At 39.5% G+C, this 21,388-nt stretch overlaps 1 protein-coding gene across 6 annotated transcripts in view; it reads right to left on the bottom strand.

Moving 5' to 3' along the window:
* The window catches only part of LOC127432005 (E3 ubiquitin-protein ligase HECW1-like), a 160,372-nt gene that overhangs the window by 78,663 nt on the left and 60,321 nt on the right, over positions 1 to 21,388 (bottom strand). For all 6 annotated transcript variants that reach the window (XM_051682728.1, XM_051682727.1, XM_051682730.1 and 3 more), the window contains 2 exons: positions 20,622 to 20,697; positions 16,704 to 16,873 (listed from right to left, as the gene is read on the bottom strand). In XM_051682728.1, the coding sequence (XP_051538688.1) occupies positions 16,704 to 16,873; positions 20,622 to 20,697 (246 nt within the window). The remainder of the gene's footprint in view (positions 1 to 16,703; positions 16,874 to 20,621; positions 20,698 to 21,388) is intronic.

Here is a 21,388-nt window from a genome sequence, read left to right as displayed (position 1 = left end):
GTTGCCTTCAAGCGCTAGGTCTGTATATGAGGCTTGGATCCCCAGGGCTCTGGCGTCGCCTTCATGCCTTCGGGCAGGGTGCACGCGTGTCTCCCATGCCAGTTGCGCGTACTTTCTGATTTCCTGCATGGTGGGGTTGCCCATTCTGCAGTGCATCGTGACATCATATCGCACGCACTCGTGGAGGTTGTGAAGGAAAAGAGACTTGAAAGCTCATTCCTCCTCCAGACCTGGTGTGTTACTTCCTTGGAAGTACATGGTTCTCAGGTGTCTAAAATACTCACGCGGAGGCTCGTGCCTCTTCTGGGTGATGGCGAAAGCAGCTATGGTAGCGGAGGGTTTCGTTTTCCTCCTGCATCCGGGCATTATCTTCCTATGCCTGGACTTTCTCAGCTTGAGTGCACCTAACGTCTTGGTGCAGGCTGAGATTCTCCCTCTGCACTGCTTTGTAGCTGCTCTGCAGCTGGGCGAGCTGGGCCTGGTGCTCGGCGGTTTGCAGTTGGGTTTTGCGGTGATGGAGGAGGAACATTTGGCCCACTAGGTCCAGGATTGTGCACATTGGCTTCCCGACCGGGTTGTTGATATAATCAACTAGTTCCTGCAATGCTTCATCACAACGACTAATATTGTAGCCATTAAGGTTATCTCTTTCCTCTATGGAGAGACGGAGGACAGCAGCAACTACATCTTGCAGTGCTGGGTTGACTAACCTCTGTGGAGCTTCGGCTCCAGTCACGCAGGGCGATTGGTGACTCATTTTACTGGGGCAATTAAAATTCTTGTGACACAGTGGCTCTGATAGCTTGTTGTTTTACAGTTGATATAATGCTAACACGAAAGCACAGTTGAAAGGCTTCGACCTGTGGCTTACGGGCTACTGTTATGATGTGCGAATTTCACTGCGTTCTCTCTTTGGTGGACATCAATGAAGTGACTTGGCACCTCTCTGTAACATTTAGATGAAAGCGTTAGGAGTTAAATAACAACAACAGCAGATTTTAAACAGACTATAGTAATTTTACCAACCCCTAATTCACTCTTAAGAGCACTTTCACACCACACTGGCTTATGTTTGGCAAGTTTTGAGAAGTAAATTTTCAAACAGAACCAAACTTTGAAGTAATGATTCAAATTATTACTTTGGATTCTTATGCATACACACTGTGACAGAACTGGCACGTAGGATGCCTCACACGGGGCACCAATTATTATGTAGGGCTTTACTGGTTGTTTAGATCAGTGTTACTATCAGAAATAATTAATAATTATTTCTGTAGTTATTAATTAATATTTGAATTAATCAATTAAATCTAACTCATTAAAACCTCATATGGGGCTCCAGTAAATGTAGTGTGCTACGTTTAGGAGCAAGTTTGGTTATTAGCAATAATTAATAATTATCAAAGATAATTATTAATTATTAAAATCAATAGAACATTGATGAGAATCAATGTTAGCTTTTTAAAATCCTTTAAATCAACAATTATCAAAGATAATCGTTAATTGTTAACATCGATGAAACATTAATTAAAATTAACACTAGCTTATTGATCATTCAAATTCAATCATCAAAGATAATTATCAATTATCAAAAATAAATAGAATATTAATAAGGATTAACATTGACGGGGCACCACCCTGGAATCAGGGACTAATAACCAAATAGTAAAACAGTCTCAATATTAGATTGTTTTCTTAGGAAAATTGGCATCCGAAGAATATCGATTTTCCGGAAAAAAAACAATGAATGAAGGTTTGAATCCGAGCACTGACATCCCGTCAGCATGACACAGGCGTATGCAAAACAAACCAAAACACTTCTCTTTGTAATATAAACAAAGTTTATTTATGCAGTAATATCAATTAATAATTAATACAATGCAGTCAATAAACTTCCGACTTACAACTACAAACTAAACAGTGATATGATTAGATATGGAAATAAAAATAATTCTATAACACATAAGGTGTGTGTGTGTGTGTGTGTGTGGGGTGTGTGGTTAGTATGAGAGAGAGAGAGAGAGATGACGGCCCTAAAGCCGATTTCGCGATCGTGAGAGAGAAAACAGCCATTAGTTCATTGCTCAGAGACGTGGTGGACGGCTCGTAAACAGTCCCGCGTTATTTGACTCTTTAATGGATAAACTCAGCTGCTGTCTCACCCGCGATGGCGAAATTGCACAACAGTCCAATTTGGTTGGACCACAATACAGCAAAACAAATTTGTGATAATTAATACCCTGAGTATTAATAATGAGCGGACATGGCGGTCCGTAAACTGTACAAGCAAAAACCTTGAAACACAAGAATAACACACTATAATATTCTATCTCTGCCCAGACGTAAACCTCTTACTTGAATCGCATGAGGACACAGGTAGAATGTGTTTTCCTCCGTCCTTTAACTCTGACCCAGTTCCTTGAGGCTCGTGTGATGACGGGAGGCTGTTTCCTCGCTCTGTCAGTGGGCGGTATGGCTGTTGATTCTCGGCAGGCTGGCGGAGAACTCAGAAATGTTGACTTGATGAAGATGGAAGAGAAATCTTTAATCTCTTCACTTCTGTAGGCAAACGGATGAAGATGTGAATTGCTCGGCGGTCTCCTTCGGATCCGTTAGAATGTTCGGTTGAACACAGAGTAATCTCAACTCGTCCAGCGAGATGGAGATTGTATGGCTACAGTTTCAAGTCGGATGTTACTTCCTTGTGCCACGAGGTTGCACCGGAGAGCAGCGAAGAGCTGTGTCCACACGCTGCAAACAAAGTTGCTGCAAGCAACTCACGAAAACATTTCAGAGGTATTTCAACTCCTGATGATATCATGGTTTGAGGTGATGTTCTGTTGTGTGCCTCATCCAATAGGAGTTGAGAGTTCGATCCTTTAATGAGTAAGGCTTCATGGATTTGTAGTCTGTTTTGGACTCCCTTTGTTTGATTTTGGCGCGAATTTATATCAGTAAGATTTATGACTTGGAAGGTGGGGGCTTGAGTTAGGTTTTTACGACTGTGTTAGGCCTGCCTTTGTCTTCTATCTGAATACATGAGGCCCAACAATATGTATACACACACCGATCAACCACAACATTAAAACCACCTGCCTAATATCATGTAGGTCCCCCTCATGCCTCCAAAACAGCTCTGACCTGTTGAGGCATGGACTACACAAGACCTCTGAAGGTGTCCTGTGGTATCTGGCACCAAGACGTTAGCAGCAGATCCTTTAAGTCCTGTAAGTTGCAAGGTAGGGGCCTCTATGGATCGAACTTGTTGGTCCAGCACATCCCACAGATGCTCAATCAGATTAAGATCTGGGAAATTTGGAGGCCAAGTCAACACCTTGAACTCTTTGTCATATTCCTCAAACTATTCTTGATCAATTTTTGCAGTATGGCAGGATGCATTATCCTGCTGAAAGAGGCCACTGCCATCAGGGAATACCGTTGCCATGAAGGGGTGAATGTGGTCTGCAACAATCTTTAGGTAGGTGGTACATGTCAAAGTAACATCCACATGAATGCCAGGACCCAAGGTTTTCCAGCAGAACATTGCCCAGAGCATCACACTACCTCCGTCGGCCTTCCTTCTTCCCATGATGCATCCTGCTGCCATCTCTTCCCCAGGTAAAAGATGCACACGCACCCGGCCGTCCACATGATCTAAAAGAAAATGTGATTCATCAGACCAGACCACCTTCTTCCATTGCTCCATGGTCCAGTTCTGACACTCTCATGCCCATTGTAGGCACTTTCAGCGGGGGACAGGGGTCAGCATGGGCATCTTTGACTGGTTTGTGGCTACACAGGCCTATACGCAGCAAGCTGCGATGCACTGTGTGTTCTTACACCTTTCTATCATGGCCAGAATTAAGTTTTTCAGCAATTTGTGCTACAGAAGCTCTTCTGTGGGATCAGACCAGATGGGCTAGCCTTTGCTCCCCACACGCATCAGTGAGCCTTGGGCGCCCATGACCCTGTCGCCAGTTCACTGGTTGTCCTTCCTTGGACCACTTTTGGTAGGTACTAACCACTGCATACCAGGAACACCCCACAAGACCTGCCGTTTTGGAGATTCTCTGACCCAGTCATCTAGCCATCACTATTTGGATCCTTTTTCCTGCTTCCAACACATGAAATTCAAGAACTGACTGTTGCTCCCTAATATATCCCACCTCTTGACAGGTGCCATTGTAACAATATAATCAATGTTATTCACTTCACCTGTCAGTGGCTTAGTTTAAAAACACCAAAATAAAGATGCCAGGTCCCTGCTCATCTGCGTGAACGTGCTTTAGTCATGCTGCATGGAGGCATGAGGACTGCAGATGTGGCCAGGTTAATAAATTGCAATGTCCGTACTGTGGGACGCCTAAGACAGCGCAACAGGGAGACAGGAAGGACAGCTGATCATCCTCGCAGTGGCAGACCACGTGTAACAACACCTGCACAGGATCGGTACATCCGAAACCTACGGGACAGGTACAGGATGGCAACAACAACTGCCCGAGTTACACCAGGAATGCACAATCCCTCCTTCAGTGCTCAGACTGTCCGCAATAGGCTGAGAGAGACTGGACTGAGGGCTTGTAGGCCTGTTGTAAGGCAGGTCCTTACCAGACATCACTGGAAACAACGTCGCCTATGGCACAAACCCACCTTCGCTGGACCAGACAGAACTGGCAAAAAGTGCTCTTCACCGACGAGTCGCAGTTTTGTCTCACCAGGGGTGATGGTCGGACTTGCGTTTATCGTCGAAGGAATGAGCGTTACACCAAGTCCTGTACTCTAGAGAGGGATCGATTTGGAGGTGGAGGGTCCATCATGGTCTGGGGCAGTGTGTCACAGCATTATCGGACTGAGCTTGTTGTCACTGCAGGCAATCTCAACGCTGTGCGTTACAAGGAAGGCATCCTCCTCCCTCATGTGGTACCCTTCCTGCAGGCTCATCCTGACATAACCCTCCAGCATGACAATGCCACCAGCTATACTGCTCGTTCTGTGTGTGATTTCCTGCAAGACAGGAATGTCAGTGTTCTGCTATGGCCAGCGAAGAGCACAGATCTCAATCCCATTGAGTACGTCTGGGACCTGTTGTATCGGAGGGTGAGGGCTAGGGCCATTCCCCCTAGAAATGTCTGGGAACTTGCAAGTGCCTTGGTGGAAGAGTGGGGTAACATCTCACAGCAAGAACTGGCAAATCTGGTGCAGTCCATGAGGAGGAGATGCACTGTAGTACTTAATGCAGCTGGTGGCCACACCGGATACTGACTGTTACTTTTGATTTTAACCCCCCCTTTGTTCAGGGACACATTATTCCATTTCTGTTAGTCACATGTCTGTGAAACTTGTTCAGTTTATGTCTTAGTTGTTGATTCTTTTTATGTTCTTACGAATATTTTCACATTTTAAGTTTGCTGGAAATAAAAGCATTTGAAAGTGAGAGGACGAGTTTATATACATACACACATTTATAATTATTTATTCAGAGATACTTTTAAATATTAAGGATTTTTAACTATATATTTAGATTTACAACTATATATTCATAATTTATAACTATATATGTATATATATATATATATATATATATATATGTATATATATATATATATATATATATATATATATATATATATATATATATAGATAGATAGATAGATAGATAGATAGATACTGTATATACAGTACTGTGCAAAATTTTAGGACTTGTGAAAAATTCAGTAGTGCCATAATTAGTTTTCATTTTTCAATTAACATCATCCAAAGTCTTGTAAACATGAAAAATGCTAAATCAATATTTGACTTTGCCTTCAAAACAGCACCAATTCTCCTAGGGACACCTGGACAGATAGGGTGTTCCAAGCTTCTTGGAGAATTCGCCACAAATCTTCTATATATTTAGGCTTAAATATATAAAAGACGACAAATCTTAAGACAAATGTTTTTGTTAAACATCTTATGTGCCTAAGACTTTTGCACAGTACTGTACATACATATATATATATTCAGATTGTTATGACCCTATCGGACACTACCTATCTGTGTTTTGTTTCCTTTCAGTGTGTGTGTGTGTGTGTGTGTGTGTGTGTGTGTGTGTGTTCGTTTGTGTGTTTTCTTGTAGGTGATTTGTTGGCTAGTAAGTAATTGGGAACACCATTGCGCAGGTTTCCCAGACTATTTAAGTCGATTCCTTCTCGTTGAGGAGCAGTCTCTCATTCCTTCCTGGGCTCCATCTACACACAACACTCTATGTCCATTTACCTGGTTTATTTGCTCAAGCAGAAACATTCCATTTACCAAAGTTTTTCCTGTATGGGTGTTTTTTTTTTTTTTTTTTTTTTAAATAAAATGCTTCTATTTTGTTAATACTGCTCATCTCCTCCTTTAATTTGTTGCGATCCCATGAGCCAGCAAATCACCTGCAAGAAAACACACAAACGAACACACACATACACTCCGAAAGGAAACAAAACACAGACAGACACCTGTTTCAATACAAGTTATGCTTAATAAACAGCATTTGAGGCATAATGTTGATTTCAACAAAAAATAATTTAGAATCGTCCCGCATTTTCTTAAAAAAAAAAATATGACTATAAATTATTTCTTTAAGATCAAAACAAATAATCTAGATTATATTAGCATCTTTGGTAGGTTCTTTATGAGAAGAAATATCAACATTCGCAAGGTTCAGCTGTTGCTATTTATTGTTCTGCATGACTCATTATAATATAACATGGCGTATACAGAATCTCTTCTCCATTCAAGGATGCTGCATCGCTCTTACTGGAGGCCATTTGAAAACTGCTGCAGTGATGATGCTATGGAAGCACAAGACAGGATTTGTTCTCATAGCAGTCAACCCCAAACCATCACAGTTTCTGTTTGAGGAGGCACTGAGGACTTTTTAAGGACAATGTTTTAATCATTGCCACACAAACCAAACTCAGTGGCTTCAGCAATCACAAAGCCATCAAGCTGGACCCCCTCCCCATGCCACCACAACTAAATCCACTGTGTCACCCATAGGCTCAGAAAACACATTATGCTAGTTAGAGGAAAGCCTGTAAATGCACGAGCGAGTGGAAGATAAACAGACATTTCTCAATGCGAGAGGTGTTTTGTTTAGATGTTCAGGGGTTGCGTGTTTATGCTCCGTAGGTTGATGCAGCTGTAATTTACCAATAATGGCTCATGCAAAAAGGAGAAAATGTTGACGCCAGCAAACAAAAACAGCTGCATGCTACAGAGGGAGGCTATTTAGACTCTTCAGAAATGCATCACATTTAATGATGTGAGAAAAAAAATAACTATTTCAAAAAGCTTTAGCTTTCAGGGAGAATCAGCACAAACGTAAAGTACCAAAAACTACGATGGCATCACCATATTTTTGGTCATATTGTAATCATATCATTGCCATCATTCAGTATCATGGTATATATCAAAGAACCATGGCATTACTATCAAAATGACACCACAGTAGTGTTTTATAATGTGGTGTTGGCTAATATAACGGCAAATCTTGTTAGTATTCTCAGTACGATGTAAAAACTTCCAAGAATTACAGATTTAATCCACCTAGCCACAGTGCAGAATCAGATAATGACACAGTGCTTTCTGGGACAGGTCATGTTTCTGAATCTAACACCAGGATCTCAGACTGTCAGAGTAGGAGTTAATACAGTAAAACTGTGATAATGTTAATACGTAAATCAGAGAGAATGAGAGGCGTGTTCAGGTTTAACCTTTCTTACTGTCTGGTGCTATGAATCAAGGATCTGGCTAGCCAGCAGTCTGCTTAAGACATCAAGATAAATTCTTGCCCTTGTCATAAAAAGTAATGCAATCAGGCTAAATAAACTTTATGAGAAATAAGATGGCATGTCTTTAAATCTCACAGAGAAATCTAGTGCACTGCAAAACAAATGAGGCATAATGTCAAGGTTCCAACATGGAAATCAGACAACCATATTGAACAACTAGGTTACTCACGCTTCTTGAACAAATAGTTTACCCAAAAAAACAAAATTCCATCATCATTTAGGAGATAAACTGGAGCTTTTAAGCTTCAAACAGGATGGAAAAAATGACCAAGGCCTCGTTTCCCAAAAGCATCATAAACCTAAGTAGATCGTAGAATCCAACATACGATTCATCTTAGTTTTGCGGACCGTTTCCCAAAAGCATAGTAACTTAGGTAGTATTTAAAAATGCTTGTAGATTTACGAGTGCTCTGGAGTAATCGTACAGCTCTAAGAGCATCGAAAGGACATAGACTTATGCAGACACCTGCAGGACAATCGCGAAAATCACTTTATACAATTTAAATACCAATAGCTACACTTTATGCTGAGACTTGCAGGATATACTATATGTGTTTTATTTATTTTTATTTTAACAGACTTGTCTAATAATAATAATAATTATTATTATTTTATTTTATAATAATAATAAAATGCATAAAATAGATAGTCTAAATTGATCAATAGATGAATTAGTAAACAAATAAAGTTATTTGTGTGGAATAGTTGGACAAGTTGGTAACAACAAAGTGGTGGCATGATTGATGCAGACAACTGTATAAATTAATATTAGAGAGATTAAAAAAGTCATTAACTTGCTGCCGTGCATGAAAATCGTCTGTATATACTGGCTCATCATCCTACATTTACATTTATTCATTTGGCAGACACTTTTATCCTCATCTCCTCTTCTTCTCTGACACTGAAATGCTCTCTCGCCAGCACTACAAGTTGTGTAGCACCGGACCTGAAGCATTGCTGTTACCATTATCACTTCTGGGAGTAAAGAGCTGACCTCCAATTTATTGGTGAATTTCCCTTAAGCGCAACTTCCAAACGTCCAAACGTTTGTGCTCAGCGATAACATGTTATATGAATGCTTGTAAATAGCCGGATCATACACAGGGCCTCCGTTATCTTCACTATTACTGGAAGCTTTTATATCAAGAGGAATTTGTGAAAACGATATATTATAAATACACACCTGATTATGGAAGCAGATTGTGTAAATAAAAAGATTATTGTAAAAACAATATGTAAATATGCAGTTAATTTGGTCGAATATTTATGAAAATGTTTTAAAGCAAATTTTAGCGAGGTAAATGACAAATAATTGTAAAGTTACGCACAAATAAAATAAAGTTACAACAACGAGCAACACTACACAGTCACAGTTCAGCACTGTCACACGGATAGTGACTCTCTTAAGTAGCACTTAAAGCGCATCCTCGCACGATCATGTTAAGTGCAGTTTTGGGAAACGCACGTATAAAATAACGAATGTTCGTAAAATTGCTTGTAGAAAACGCTCTTAACCACCAAGCTTGATCGTTATTGGGAAACGCAGCCCAGTATATTCTTCCAAATTTGAAGAAAGTTATATGGACATGGAATGACAAAAGTGGAAGTCAATTTAACCCAGAATTTTCAAAAAATGTAATTTAATTTTTTTTTATCCCCTTTTTCTCCCAATTTTGAATGCCAAGTTCCCACTACTTAGTAGGTCCTCGTGGTGGTGCGGTTACTCACTTCAATCCGGGTGGTGGAGGAGAAGTTACCTCTGCTTCTGAGACCACCAATCCACGCATCTTATCACGTGGCTCGTTGTGCATGACACCGCGGAGACTCATCACGAGAAGTATCATGCTTGCAGCTATGTGTGAACTGCCACAGTGCTTTCTTGCACATCATTGTGAGGTAGTTTGCACTGTATCCACACTGAAACATCTTTTGGTAACTGCTCGTGCTTACCGACAAACAGTGTCAGTGATAGGCACCACTCAAGTCTATGATTTTAAAGTTGAAGTTGAAGTGTGGTAGAGGAATACACTGTCAGCAGCAATAATAGGAATGCTGAGCCAGGCCATTAGTTGGGCTGACATAAGTGGCTTTGAAGCTTGAGAAGCAAACACCTAAAAGCTCATTATATTGACAAAAACCATTATGGCTGGACTAACGCAAGATTTCACATTTATCCACACTCGAGTGCCTCTTCCTCTCTGAATGCTGGTTTGGTTCAGAGTTTGCACACTGTTATTATTGATCAAATAACAACATTATCGAGGCGACTGGGCAAACATATGCTTGATTGCTACTAACATACAGTAGTTCCAATATGCCAGAGCTGAACGGTTGTATGGGGTCTGAATGGTTGCTATGCAACCCAAGAGAAGATGTCAGTCTTGGCAAGTGCTGCAGGTTATCAGCAGAGTTAGTAATTTTTTATATAAAATTAAGCAATATTGTGGATATCGTGGAGATCTTAAGGTACTTTTTGGCCAGACTTCATCTCTGGGGCATTTTTGAGTTACCACCTGCAGTTTTTCATGCTCAAATTTAAAAGCTCACCAATTACACATACTGTGTACTAACTGCCAAAAATTGGTCAAATTTTTTCAGAACATATGGACTAGAAGCTCAATCTAGGTGTCATTAGAGTAATTTATATTTCCGATTATTTTTTTAGCATGCCTTTCCACTGCATATTTTGTTCTGGACATCTAAAATATTACATTGGATTATTCACACAAGCAAGCTCACAGACAAGTAAAAAATTGCTCATTTTTTAGAAAACTACCTAAGGTAAAAGCATATATAAAGTTTTTTGCTATTTGGGGCTTACAGCAGCAGTGATTGGCGCTTTAAAGAGATATTTGTATTTGATATCTTCATCAATGATGTCTTATCAACATCAATAATTTGTGATTCTTTTGAAAATCTTTCGAACTGTAGTATAAGGGCAACAAGTTGCATTCCTGAGAATGAGAGCTTTCATTTGATATTTATGTGCTATTTGAAAGACTTTTATATTCGTATTATAATATTTCTACCACATGACCTCTAATGTTTTCAGGCCTTATTTTGTTATTTTTTGTAACATAAATTCAGAAGTGAACTTTTTTTGAGACATAGCGCCCCCTTTTGGACCTACCAGCGGGTTTGCAGAGTTGAAGATGTTAAGTTACCAAAAATAGCATGCCAGTGAATTAGTTTAGCACCCTCTCTGTGTCTGGCAACTTGTAAGTAAGATGACATTAAGATTAATTTCATTTTCAACAATTCATTTCCATGAATCAGTTCTGTCACTGTACTCGGGCTGCTTGGTTCAAACTATAAAAGAAAATTTAAGAGAAGAGCAAATACATTGTACATAAAATATTGTCAAAAGGCTGAATAATATTGAGAAATATTGAGACATCATTATAACAATGTTTCATTTTCTGCTGAAAAAGAAGGTTTAAATCAGCCTAAGTTGGTTTGCTGGTCTTTGCTGGTTTTAAGACGTCTAGTTGATATCCCTGCCTGACCAGCTTAAAATGGTCCAAAATCCCTTTATAAACCAGCCAACAGACCAGGCTGACCAGGCTGACCAGGCTGGGAAACCATCTAAGACCAGAAAGCCAGCTTAGGCAATTTTTTTATTTATTTTTTTTAAAGCAGAGATGGGGAAAAAAAGAAGAAGAAATATGATTTATGGCTTTTCCATTAGTGGGATCCGTGTCACTGCACTGCATGTTTGTGCCTTCATCATGTTTTTAAGCATTCTTGTCTTCCTGCATTACATTTTACAGTTCAGTTCAATTCAAACCCCTTTTTCAACATATCTTATTATATACGTATGTTTGTAGAAAGAAATGTAAAGAGCAAAGAAAATGATAAAATGGATGTTCTCATCAGGATAAAAGTATCAATACAGTAAATGGTTAAAAAGTACTTAATTTAAAACATAATGCATGTCCCTTTGGAATTTTCTGTGAACACAGGAAATCCTGTACATTCTTCGAACCCAACAGTGTACAAGCAACAAGGCTATGGGAAAAGTGACAAAAACACAGCAGGTCACGTTTCATGCACCTGAGATTACAATGGTGCCATTAACCTCCAAAGGGCCACTGCAGTGAAAACCTTCTGTGACTCACGTTCCGCACTATCCTGGCTTTCAGCCAACTCAGCCACGCGCGTAAAATGGGCCCATATTTCACCCAGCTGACTTACTGCCAACTGCTTGACTTGTGCTGTGTATTTTACAGGCCGTAAAATACTCTGATACTCTCTCAAATGGATAGCTGAGATGGACGAGGATACGGGAATCCAATCGAACATATGAAGATATTACATATGCGTCAAGAAAAAGATAAAAATGGTGGTTGATATTACTTTAGTTCTTTTCATCACATAGGAAATGGAAAGTCAAGCTGAGCAATACCTCACATTTGACTCCACGTACACATGTGTGGACGTTGTATTTTGGCTTCGCCATATACAACGCATAATTTAATTTCATTGATCTGACTGATCTCAGTTCAGGAGACTCTGGGATGTCTGTAAAGGGTTAAACTTTCGACACACAGAGTCTTGTGACAAAACAACATTGCATCGATTACAGCAGTGTTTGTCTTTGGGAGAAACTGCAACAAAACTACATCTGGTAAGAAACCTAATTAAGTCTTTACATTGAAACCTGTTTTAGTCAAAAGATTAGAGTCTTTAGTTTCATCCAGTATGCCATTTTTAACATTTGAGCGATTTATCATGAAATGCCACACTGCTAAACACAATGTACACTATAGTGTACAATAGCACAAGGTTTTCATTAGAAATTCTATATTTCCTGTGCATTTTCACATTGAGAAAAAACACGCTGCTTTTAAAAGCTTTATATGGAGTTAGAATGAAAATAAGCAGCATTTCGAACTGTTCTGAGACCAGTGCAGACAGACAGCACACTGGAGGTTGAGTAATTAACTAAATAAAGAGCAAGGGAGCAAGGGAACATCATATAGCTTTCCCATGCAGCTAAGTGCATTCACTCCTAAAGTCTGAACAAAAGATCAGTTTCAGGTTGCAGATGATGTTTAAACCACTCAACACGATTTTCAGACATTGGACAATGGTCATCAGTACTCAGATTCAGAATTTATAATGTTTAATTTTATTTTAACATGGTTGGCAGTGACTGGACGATGCTGGCCATTACTTGTATCAGACTGAATTATGCCAATTTCTGATTGGTAAAATGCTTCAGCACTGGCTATCACTTGTTTGTATGAAATTGCAAAGAGAGAACATTAAGATTTTGTTGCCAAAGTAGAAAACAAATTGTTTTTTTTGTTGTTGTTGTTGTTTAATTTAATTTTTTGTTTATATGTGCTTTTCCCAATACACATTGTTCCAAAGCAGCTTTACAGAAAATCAGCAGTAATGTTTGTAACGTCTCACAAACACGAATAACCAACATTTCTGGAAACATAATAAACAATTTAATTTAAAAAAATCGGACTTTCTTTAGCTTGGTTTTATTTAAAATATTACAACTTATGTGGACATCAATTTTTAGAAAAACTATTTGCTGTAGGATTTTTTTATTTATTTTTTGGGCTTGTTTATTAAGTGCTACTAGTTACAAATTTAAAAGGGAAATGGAAAATGCATACAGCAGTCATGCTCGGGTCTCAGGAGGATACAGTATCTCATGTAGTGTGCTTTGCTGTGCAGTATACTGCACATTTTGTCTTAGTTGGTTATCAAGGTAATCCATGCATACTGTGCACACTACACATACTGCATACTAAAGAAATAGTATGCAAAGTAGCCTGGTTATATTCTATTCCGAACATAGCCATTAAGGCAACCTTTCTAAAGTAACACCCAATCAGACTGGCAGAAATGCCTCCTCCAAACATCTCTCATCATCAATAGCCAATCAAGAGCGCTATTTATAAATCAAAGCCAGATATGCAAATGCCATTTCAGATAGATGAGTTGCTAATATAGGACTTTTGTTGGGAGCCACCAAGGGAAGTAAAGCTAACAAGGCTTGTCTCCATGTTATTAGGAGTGCTCTGGTAATGAGTAAATGAGCTGCCCCAGAGGATGCCCATGAGACAATGCTGTAAGGATTAAGAATCTGACACACAATTGTGTAAGTGTTTCTTTACTGATGCTAGCTATAAGAGAAATCAAGAACAGACCCCATTACCAGAAAGAGAGCTATGCCATTCACTGCAGCTTCTGTTTGTAAGAAGTATAACATTATTTTGACATATTCTTGTTATTTCAAACTTTCGATTATTTATTTTATTTTTGCTTGGCCAATTCATACATGCAAAAAAAATGTTGGACCATGGCGGTTGAAACAACAGGTGGCAAGCTGCCATTTGATGTTTAAAGTCATGACATATCAGATCATTTCAGATTATACTGAGATGATCTTTATAGACATTTCAATATAACACTAAAAGCTATTTCAGCTTTAATATATACACCGATCAACCACAACATTAAAACCACCTGCCTAATATTGTGTAGGTCCCCCTCGTGCCATCAAAACAGCTATTCTGAGATGCTATTATTCTCACCACAATTGTACAGAGCGGTTATCTGAGTGACCGTAGACTTTATCAGTTCAAACCAGCCTGGCCATTCTCTTGACCTCTCTCATCAATGAGGCATTTCCGTCCACAGAACTACCACTCACTGGATGTTTTTTTGTTTGTTTTTGGCATCATTCGGAGTAAATTCTAGAGAATGTTGTGCATGAAAATCTCAGGAGATCAGCAGTTACAGAAATACTCAAACCAACCTGTCTAGCACCAACAATCATCCATGCAATTATCTAATCAGCCAATCGTGAGGCAGCAGTGCAGTGCATATAATCATGCAGGAGCTTCAGTAAATGTTCACATCAACCATCAGAATGGGGAAAAAATTTGACCTCAGTGATTTGGATCGTGGCATGATTGTTGGTGCCAGGTGGGCTGGTTTGAGTATTTCTGTAACTGCTGATCTCCTGGGATTTTCACACACAACAGTCTCTAGAATTAACTCCGAATGGTGCCAAAAATAATACAAATCCAGTGAGCGGAAGTTCTGTGGACGGAAATGTCTTGTTGATAAGAGAGGTCAACAGAGAATAGCCAGACTGGTTTGAACTGACAAAGTCTACGGAAACTCAGATAACCGCTCTGTATAATTGTGGTGAGAAGAATAACATCTCAGAAGGCTAGTCTGAGATGCGGGCTAGCGCTGTTTTGGCTCGTGTTTTGGCGGCACTAGCAGGACCTACACACTATTAGGCAGCTGGTTTTAATGTTGTGGCTGATTGGTGTATATACAGTTGTGCTCAAAAGTTTGCATACCCTGGCAGAAATTGTGAAATTTTGGCATTGATTTTGGAAATATGACTGGTCATGCAAAAAAACTGTCTTTTATTTAAGGTTAGTGATCATATGAAGCTACTTATTATCACGTAGTTGTTTGGCTCCTTTTTAAATCATAATGATAACAGAAATCACCCAAATGGCCCTGATCAAAAGTTTACATACCCTTGAATGTTTGGCCTTGTTACAGACACACAAGGTGACACCCACAGGTTTAAATGGCAATCAAAGGTTAATTTCCCTGTGGCTTTCTAAATTGAAATTAGTGTCTGTGTATAAATAGTCAATGAGTTTGTTAGCTCTCATGTGGATGCACTGAGCAGGCTAGATACTGAGCCATGGGGAGCAGAAAAGAACTGTCAAAAGATCTGCGTAACAAGGTAATGGAACTTTAAAAGGATATACAAATATATCCAAAGCCTTGAAAATGCCAGTCAGTACTGTTCAATCACTTATTAAGAAGTGGAAAATTCTGGGATCTCTTGATACCAAGCCAAGGTCAGGTAGACCAAGAAAGATTTCAGCCACAACTGCCAGAAGAGAATTGTTCGGGATACAAAGAAAAACCCACAGGTAACCTCAGGAGAAATACAGGCTGCTCTGGAAAAGACAGTGTGATTGTTTCAAGGAGCACAATACTTGCTGACCCCTCTCCAAACATAGCGCTTAGGGTTGTGACCATAAAGCTCTATTTTGGTCTCGTCACTCCAAATTACAGTGTGCCAGAGGCGTGTCAAGGTGTTGTCAGGCATATTGTAACCGGGCTTTTTTGTGGCATTGGCTTCTTTCTGGCAACTCGACAATGCAACTCATTTTTGTTCAAGTATCGTCGTATTGTGCTCCTTGAAACAACCACACTGTCTTTTTCCAGAGCAGCCTGTATTTCTCCTGAGGTTACCTGTGGTCTGGCAGTTGTGTGTCTGTAACAAGGCCAAACATGCAAGGGTATGTAAACTTTTGATCAGGGCCATTTGGGTGATTTCTGTTACCATTATGATTTAAAAAGGAGCCAAACAACTATGTGATAATAAATGGCTTCATATGATCACTATCCTTAAATAAAAGGCAGTTTTTTTTTGCATGATCAGTCATATTTTCAAAATCAATGCCAAAATGTCACAATTTCTGCTAGGGTATGCAAACTTTTGAGCACCACTCTAACTATCTATCTATCTATCTATCTATCTATCTATCTACCTATCTAACTATCTATCTGTCTATCTACCTACCTACCTACCTACCTATCTATATATTTCATGTTCCAACTCAAAGCTGCATTTCAAGCTTGAGCATGCTTCAATCAAACAAACAGCTACAGACTTGCAGTGATGTTGTTTTCAGAAATGTGTCACAATGACATCTCAAAACTCCTTAAAGCCTTAAACTCAAGAGATTTGTTAAATGTCAAAACGCTTTTAAATGATCACTGAAATCACATGCTATGACCTAGATTTCTATAAAGCGATCAGACATGTGACTGAAACACATTATGTTGACTTCAGATGAAGAAGGTTTTGGATGGACTCACCTCACTCTTCCAGACTGGGTTCACTGTGTTGCAGATGATGCCTGACCTTTTCTCCTGACCATGGTGGGGCAGAGCAGGGAAGATGCTGTGCTTTCCAGGCTGGATGGCAATTTTCAGATACGGATCCGGATTAAAGAACATTCCCTTCTTCAGACCCACTGCCTGAATGTCTGAAATAAAGCAGAGAATAGGATGGGTTGGTGGTGAAATGACAAATCACAATTTTAGATTGAGTAAGACATCTGCATTCTTCAGTCAGATACTTGAAGGTAAATTAATCTGTTTTTTTTTTCCTTCTTGATTTTTTTATATTTAGCCCCCAAAACTCAATTGAAATTTGGACAGTGTGCTTTTAATTTGGCATCTTATGCAATCCTCCTAACAGACATTGTCAAAGTTAACACTTTTAACACTCGCAAGAGCTCATAAGTCAAACCAGCATGATATTTTGTATCTAAATTTAATGATGGCAACAAAGAAAAGGTAAGTGGATATGAGGCCCATGCCCTGGTTGTGCCTGTGCTGATGTGACAAGCATAAATCAAGCTTTAAAAGTGCTTGATTGCTTTCAAATATTTTAAAACATAATTGAATTGGCATGACAACTTGGTGTGAGGAACCGAGTTCCAAAATTCAAGTCTTTCATTGTAAATGCATAAAAAAATAATAATAATAATAAAAAGTTATTTATTTTTATTTATTTAGTTTATAAATTTAGTTATTTAAGTTATATTTTGAGTTATTTATGTTTATGGCCTTATGTTTATTCCATTTAAATCACTAATTATGTTTTTGGTGATGATGCACAACAACTTGCTCAATGTAAATTTACATGTACACAACATTTTTAGTGGTCAAAATTGAACAAAGCCAATATCCACATAATTGACAGTACCTAAATTTGATTTTTTTTTTTTTTTTTTTTTTAATTGTTGAAAAGTTATAATGGAACTCTATAATCATTCATAATTGGTTACTAAATATCAATAGAATGGAATGTTTTGTAACCAAAAGAAGCTAAATCCTTCAGTTTGCTCTAGACTTTCTGATTGCTGCAGTGTGACAGATACAGACAAATTGTGAGTTACAATAATTGGTGTGAAGAAAAAAATCAATAAGCATGAGGCGGAATGAAAGGCCAGGTTTAAACAGCCTGAGCATAAGGAGAACAAGAGCTGTTACCCAGGTGTGCGTCTCTATGTCTCAAACCTGCCGTACAGCTTCGGCAACGAGCAGCTACGCAGACTGTTATCTCGATTTGGGACCATCACAAATGCCACTGTGAAAATGCAAAACAAACAAGGTGTTTGGATTCGTGACCTTCTCTACTCGTGAAGCTGTCATGAATGCTTTGCCAGTGATGAATGGCCATGTTGTTGGCAACAGATTGTTGAGTGTTGCCCTGTCCCGAAGTGCAGAGAAGAAGAACCAACGTGAGCTACAGGACAGCTCGTCTTTATCAAAGAGGCACGGCAGAAGAGCACAGAGAATTATCTGCCAGGTCTGAAATGGCGGTGCCTGTCCAGCAACCCAACCCACCTGCTCTGCCCCCTAGAAATTTTACGGCCACCGTTCAAGAGGATAACATTGTTAGTGTCTGCTCCACGAACCAGCTTGAATGGCTTCAACCATGCATTCGAGAGGATGCGGTGGATCTCCTGCCTCAGGGTAAGAGCCAAATGCTCTCTGAAACCTTACTGGACAAGCACATCACTCTGGAAAGAATAGATGACATTCCATCAGGTCATCAGCAGGTGGTACAAGACTCAAGTCACCAGTCATCATTGTGGTGAAGCAGGCTCGGAATTATCCGTGGTTACCAGTCCCGTAACCTGGTCCATCCTCGCCACTGAGGCTGGTCTCTGGGCCCTAAAACAGATGAAGCTGTGAGGGTCCTTAAGCTGCTGCTGCAGCAGTGTAAAAAAGAAAAAAAGTATAATGTGTACAAAATAATTAGCTATATCCTTGGTCTCTGGGTTCTGCAGTCCCAGATGCAGCAGTATTAAAATAAAAGCTGCAAATAATTACAAATTGTTTTGTGTTTATTTGTCTGCATAATATATATATATATATATACAGTATATATAATGGTTACATTAATTTGTTGAAATTAAATTAACTATGGAAATAGATTTGTTCAGTGTAAAGGTGGTTTTACACGGGACGCGGTGGGCGGCAAGCTTTGCTTGCGATCTTGCCACCTCTCATGTGTACAGACGTTTTCCATTTACATGAGGCGGTGCGAAGCGCGCCAGTGCACTGATGCCCCCTACTGTTTCAGTTCAAACAATGCTAGGGAGTGCTATGATGCTGTGTCTCTGACGATTACTGTAAATATTGTGTTCCGTTCTGTTCTTGGCTGACAGAAGTGGAACCCAACGTGGTCTTCTGCTGTTGTAGCCCATTCGCCTGAAGGTTCCACATGTTGTATATTCTGAGATGCTATTCTGCTCACTACAATTGTACAGAGTGGTTATACCGTAGCCTTTCTGTCAGCTCGAACCAGTCTGGCCATTTTCCATTTACCTCTCTCAACAACCAGGCATTTTCGTCCACAGAACTGCCACTCACTGGTTGTTCTTTGCTTTTTGGCATCATTCTGAGTAAACTCTAGAGACTGTTGTGTGTGAAAATCCTAGGAGATCAGCAGTTACAGAAATACTCAAACCAGCCCGTCTGGCACCAAAAATCATGCCACGGTTTAAATCACTGAGATCAAATTTGTTCCCCATTCTGATGGTTGATGTGAAAATTAACTGAATTTTATACATCACAGAGCTGCCACACGATTGGCTGATTGCATTAATAAGTAGATGCACAGGTGCACATATGTGTATGTGTGTGTGTTTGTATGTGTGTGTGTGTGTATATCATTATTCTACATATGGAAGCAGCCCCAGAAAGTCTCTCTTTACTCCATTATGTTAGATACAGGTGTATTTAATTCCAAGCTGTTCTATAATTTTCTGGATACACTGGTGTCCTTGCAATATTAAAACATCGTTCATACAGAAACAAGGGATGCCAGAGGCTTAAAGGCTAAAGCCATAAAGTCTGAATCTGGAAATAAGAAGAGGAAGGTAAGAACTCTTAAGAATCTCATAGGAGCTCATTATCTCCCACTGTATCAGTAATAAAGAGCCTGGCAGACAGAGATGGTCTCGAGTGAGATGTGTTATTATAATGCAATAATCTAGTGATTACTGGCTTAATCCAGATCTAGCACAATAGGTGGGACATCTGAGTGTGTGATAGCCATGTCTAGCTCCATAATGGCAAGGATGCAAGGATGTACACTTCATTCAGGTTTTTGCAGGTCAGCTGGCCATGAGCCTTCACTTTGGGCTAAAAGGTATCCTGTTTTCCAGCTCCCAGGGGGATCACTAGTCTTCTCTCCTCACAGAGGAGATTCACTGGCAGGCAGACCCTCTGCAAAGCCGTTAATGTGCATATATTTGTAGCAATATGCTCAGACAGACCTTAAGCTCATGGCAGAAGATGTGCTTATGAATAAAACATACAGCGCTAGGGGAGGCCTGATGTTACAGTGCTCTTAAAGTGAATAGTTTGGCTATTGCAAGTTCAAATATAATTGAGAAGAAAAAGAAAAAGTGGAGGAGAAACAAAGATACATAATAGAGCTGAATGAATATGAGGAAAGGCATTATTCATTTATTTATTAAAACCCTCTTAATATATTGTAATTGTTTTCAAATAGTCCTGCATGCAAATTAGTCAATGAAGCACGGCAAACATACAGAATAAACTGCTAAAATACTTGTGTACTAATTCTGCACCAGTTAAACAGTATATGCTTTAGTAAACAAATTTTAATTAATGTTAATTGTAGACCCCGATAAACCCTATGTTATGTAAAGAGAGAGAAAAAGAAAGAGTAATATGACAGAACCGACTTACCTGACAGAGAGAAGCTGATCAGCCTCCTGCTGCCCAAAGTCTGAGAAACATCCTGATGGATGACAGGTTTCAATGCCTAACAGAGAGAATGACAGCAATGATGAGGAAATGATCAATCAGCTGACGAGAACTCAAGAACAGGAAGTGTGTGAAGGAAGAGGGACTGACCAAAACAGGAAGTAATTCTACAAAAGCCACACACCCTGTCTTCCTTTCCTGTCCACTCTTTTCTCATGCCTGATATACTGCGCTTAAAGGCCATTACCGAAGCCCAGGCATATGGTGCGAATCAATAGAGTCCATTCATTAGGACTGCATTGATTCAGCATCCAGGAAAAGGATGGGAAGTAGAAGGAGAGGGAGGGAGGCCTCTGGGTATGGCACTTCTCAGAAGAGGAAAAAGTGAAGCTACATTACAGCTGATAGAGAACACTGGACTCCATACCAGATGTCCTCAAACTCCTCAATCAATTGTGTGTACAAGTGCTATTTTGTAGGTATTTGTATGTAAAGTGTAAATATATATTTGTGTACAATTTGATAGACACATGATAAATAATGTCCTCCGCGGGTAACCAAGTTTAATACAAAGGCCCTGATTTACTAAGATGCCAAATAAAGGGTACTAATTTACTTGTGTAAACTATCAAATGGCATTTGCACGTAATATGCATAGGAGGTGATTTACTAAGAAAAACTGTGCAAATAACAACACGAGCAAACATGTTGGACGCACCCTCCAAAAGGAGGCGTTTGCATGTGGTAAC

This window comes from Myxocyprinus asiaticus, chromosome 41 (genome assembly GCF_019703515.2).
Source record: "Myxocyprinus asiaticus isolate MX2 ecotype Aquarium Trade chromosome 41, UBuf_Myxa_2, whole genome shotgun sequence".
In the NCBI taxonomy this organism is placed as follows: Eukaryota; Metazoa; Chordata; class Actinopteri; order Cypriniformes; family Catostomidae; genus Myxocyprinus; species Myxocyprinus asiaticus.
The sequence above is the reverse complement of the archived record's forward strand: the minus strand, read 5'-3'. Positions and strand labels throughout refer to the sequence as shown.